Genomic DNA, 4,017 nt, shown 5'->3' with positions numbered 1-4,017 from the left:
TCTCTCTCTCTCTCTCTCTCTCTCTCTCTCTCTCTCTCTCTCTCTCTCTCTCTCTCTCTCTCTCTCTCTCTCTCTCTCTCTCTCTCTCTCTCTCTCTCTCTCTCTCTCTCTCTCTCTCTCTCTCTCTCTCTCTCTCTCTCTCTCTCTCTCTCTCTCTCTCTCTCTCTCTCTCTCTCTCTCTCTCTTTCTCTCGGCTACAGCCTGATAATTCGAAGTAAATTAAGCGCACCTGCTCCTACCTCGCACCCATCCACAAGCCAATACAATGCGATATAATTATATCGATCCAGCTTGACAATCTACCACAACAGCCATATACTCTATATGGGATTCATAGGACCACCTTAATCTACCACAACAGCCATATACTCTATATGGCATTCATAGGACCACCTTAATCTACCACAACAGCCATATACTCTATATGGAATTCATAGGACCACCTTAATCTACCACAACAGCCATATCCTCTATATGGAATTTATAGGACCACCTTAATCTACCACAACAGCCATATACTCTATATGGCATTTATAGGACCACCTTAATCTACCACAACAGCCATATCCTCTATATGGAATTTATAGGACCACCTTAATCTACCACAACAGCCATACCTTGACAACAGCCTCTATATGAAGTGACAGACAGAAAGACAGCCACCTCGAACTCTAAGCTATCTCTGCTTGTCCGACCTCGACCTCCCATACCACCTAACCCTACCTAACCTACCTTCTACCTCTACCTATCTACCCACCTACTACATTAACCATACCTACCCACCTCCTACCTATATATCTACCTCCTTCCTCTCCCCCCTNCTGTGGGTGTACAACCTCCGCCACGCTCATGTGCTCGGCGTCGTCATCATCATCTTCCCCGGCATTCAAGTCCGCCGGTCCGTCTGCAGTACGTATAGAGGAGAGAGAGGGGAAGGGGGAGAGGGAGAGGGAGATGGGGAGAGGGGGAGAGGAAGGAGGGTAGATATATAAGGTAGGAGGTGGGTAGGTTATGGTTAATGTAAGTAAGGTGGATAGATTAGTAAAAGGTAAGAGTAGTTAGGTAGGTTAGGTGAGTATGGGAGGTCGAGGTCGACAAGCAAGAGATAGGCTGTAGAGTTCGAGTGGCTAGTCTGTTCCCTGTCTGTCACTTCTTATAGAGCGTTGTCAAGGTATGGCTGTTGTGGTATGATTTAAGGTGGTCCCTATCAAATTCCATAAGAGGAGTAATGGATAGTTCGTGGTCAGATTAAGGTTGTCCTATAAATGCATATAGAGTAATATGCTGTGTGGTAGATTAAGGTGGTCCTATAACATGCCCTACAGAGTATATGGCTGTTGTGGTAGATTAAGGTGGTCACTGAATCCATATAGTAGTATATGGCTGTTGTGGTAGATATAAGGTGGTCCTATGGAATCCATAAGAGTCATATGGCTGTCTGTGGTAGATTGTCAAGCCTGGATCGATATAATTATATCGCATTGTATTGGCTTGTGATGGGTTGCGAGGGTAGGAGCACGGTGCGCGTTAATTTTACTATCGAATTATCAGGCCTGTAGCCGAGAGAAAGAGAGAGAGAGAGAGAGAGAGAGAGAGAGAGATAACATAGAGAGAGAAGATAGATGAGAAGAGAGAGAGAGACGAGAGAGAGAGAGAGAGAGAGCGAAAGAAGAGAGAGAGAGAGATAGATAGAGAGAGAGAGAGAGAGAGCAAGAGAGATAGAGAAAGAAAGAGAGAAGAGAGAGAGAGACAGAGACGAGAAAGAGAGAGAGAGAGAGAGAGAGAGAGAAGAGAGAGATGCGCGCCAGAGAGAGAGTGCGGAGAGTAGAGAGAGAGAGCGAGAGGCGAGAGATGAGCGAGAGAGAGAGCAGAGCGAATGAGAAGAGACGAGATGAGAGAGCGAGAGCGAGAGAGCGAGAGTGAGAGACGTGAGAGAGAATAGCGAGACGCAAGAGCGAGTAGCAAGAGATAAGAGAGAAAAGAGCGAGAGAGCGAGAGAAGAGAGAGAGCGAGAGCCGAGGGGGAGCAAGAGAGAGAAGAGAGAGAGAGAGAGAGAGAAGAGAGAAGATGAGAGAAAGAGACGAGAGAGAGATAGAAGAGAGATGAGAGAGAATGAGACGACGAGATAGAGAGAGAAGAGGAGAGAGCGAGAGAGCAAAGAGAGAGAGAGAGAGAGAGCAAGAGAGAGAGACGAGAGAGAGCGACAGAGAGAGCGCGCGACAAAGAGAAAGAGAGCGAGAAGAGCGAGAGGAGAGACGAGAGAGAAACGAGAAGCAAGCTGAGAGGCGAGGAGAGAGAAGCAGAAGAGAGAGAGAGAGAGAGAGAGAGAGAGAGAGAGAGCAAAGACGAATGAGAGAGAGATGAGAGAGAGAGAGAGAGAGAGACGCGAAGAGAGAGAGAGAGACCCGAGAGAGAGAGCAGCGCAGCGAGATAGTAGTCCAGGCGAGTGCTACATGTGTGTGTGTGTGTGGTGTGGGTAGTGTGTGTGTGTGTGTGAGTGTGTGTGTGTGTCGTGTGTGTGTGTGGTGTGTGTGTGTGTGTGTGTGTGGTGTGGTGTGTGTGTGTTGTGGTGTGTTGAACAGTGTGTATGTGCTGATCGAGAGACAGAAGACGAGCAGAGATGCCGCTTAGTGTCAGGTCGTTACGCTGGCTCGTCTAATTCTGCAATTAGGTAGGCCGCCGTGCGGGGATTCCCTCGAGGTCGATAGTTCCTCCCTCCCCCTCTCCCCCTCCTCACCCCTTCTCCCCCCTCTCCCCTTCTCCCTCCTCTATACGTACTGAGCACGACGGCGGACTTGATTCCGGGGAAGATGATGATGACGACGCCGAGCACGAGCGTGGCGAGGTTGTACACCCACAGCTCGTCGCAGCGTGGATGATTCGCCAGCACGCCCGCCAGGAAGCGTCCGACGACGAACGCCGCGCCGACGCAGACGAGCAGGAACGCGCTGCGTCGCTCGGCGACGATCGCCGTGCTCTCAGCGAACTCGCACATCATCGTGAAGGCGGCGTACGAGCCGGCGACCCACGCCACGTTGTTGATGCAGAAGATGACGACGCGGCGGTCGCGCAGCGCCGCCGCCGCATCCCCGGGAAGCTGCGCCCATCCCGCATCCTCGCGCGTGTAGCTGTTGTCCATCGGGCGCAGGAGGGCGGCGACGACGCAGAGATGGAGAGCGATGGCGCCGTGGACGAGCATGGCGCCGCGCCACGAGTACTCGTCGACGAGCGACTGTATAAGCGGGGCGACCAGCATGAGTCCGCAGCCGACGCCGCCGAGCGTGGCGACGGACGACGCGAGGTATATGCGCCGGTCGAAGTAGTAGCCGATCATCGTCGCCCCCGGCACGTAGGCGAGTCCGTAGCCTGAACCTGCGAGAAGCAGAGAGAGAGAGAGGGGGAGGTTTTTAGCAAATAATTCATTCTTTTTGTCAGTTTTTTGTCGAATTACACGGGGGTCAGACCGTAGCTTGAACCTGTAACAATAAGAGAAAAAAAGAAGGGGTTTTAAGCAAAAAACACGGAATTTCAAATGTCGTTTATGTGTCGTAGTAAGCGGGGTCAAACCGTAGCCGGAACCTGAAATAATAAGAGAAAAAAAGAAGGGGTTTTAAGCAAAAAACACGGAATTTCAAATGTCGTTTATGTGTCGTAGTAAGCGGAGTCAGACCGTAGCCTGAACCTGAAACAATAAGAGAAAAAAAGAAGGGGTTTTAAGCAAAAAACACGGAATTTCAAATGTCGTTTATGTGTCGTAATAAGCGGGGTCAAACCGTAGCCGGAACTTCCAACGACCGGAAAGAGGGGTTTTACCAAAAAAACGTGGGTTTCAATTTTCAAACGACTTTTTGTGTCGTTGTAAGCGGAGGCATGATCAGGTCGTAGCATAAACCTGCAACGATGGGAGAGAGAGGTGTATGGTAGAGAGAGAGAGAGAGAGAGAGAGAGAGAGAGAGAGAGAGAGAGAGAGAGAGAGAGAGAGAGAGAGAGAGAAGAAGAGAAGAGAGAGAGAGAGAG

The 4,017-nt window shown here is 50.2% G+C and overlaps 1 protein-coding gene across 1 annotated transcript in view; it reads right to left on the bottom strand.

The window, feature by feature from the left end:
* Nucleotides 1-4,017, bottom strand: part of LOC106818077 (monocarboxylate transporter 12-like) — a gene marked incomplete at its 5' end in the record, with an annotated part of 29,099 nt that overhangs the window by 8,290 nt on the left and 16,792 nt on the right. The window contains one exon of the mRNA XM_014822798.1: nt 2,779-3,373. Within this exon, the coding sequence (XP_014678284.1) occupies nt 2,779-3,373 (595 nt within the window). The remainder of the gene's footprint in view (nt 1-2,778; nt 3,374-4,017) is intronic.

Source organism: Priapulus caudatus, unplaced genomic scaffold (assembly GCF_000485595.1).
Source record: "Priapulus caudatus unplaced genomic scaffold, Priapulus_caudatus-5.0.1 Scaffold2011, whole genome shotgun sequence".
In the NCBI taxonomy this organism is placed as follows: domain Eukaryota; kingdom Metazoa; phylum Priapulida; class Priapulimorpha; order Priapulimorphida; family Priapulidae; genus Priapulus; species Priapulus caudatus.
This window is presented reverse-complemented; position numbering and strand designations above follow the sequence as displayed.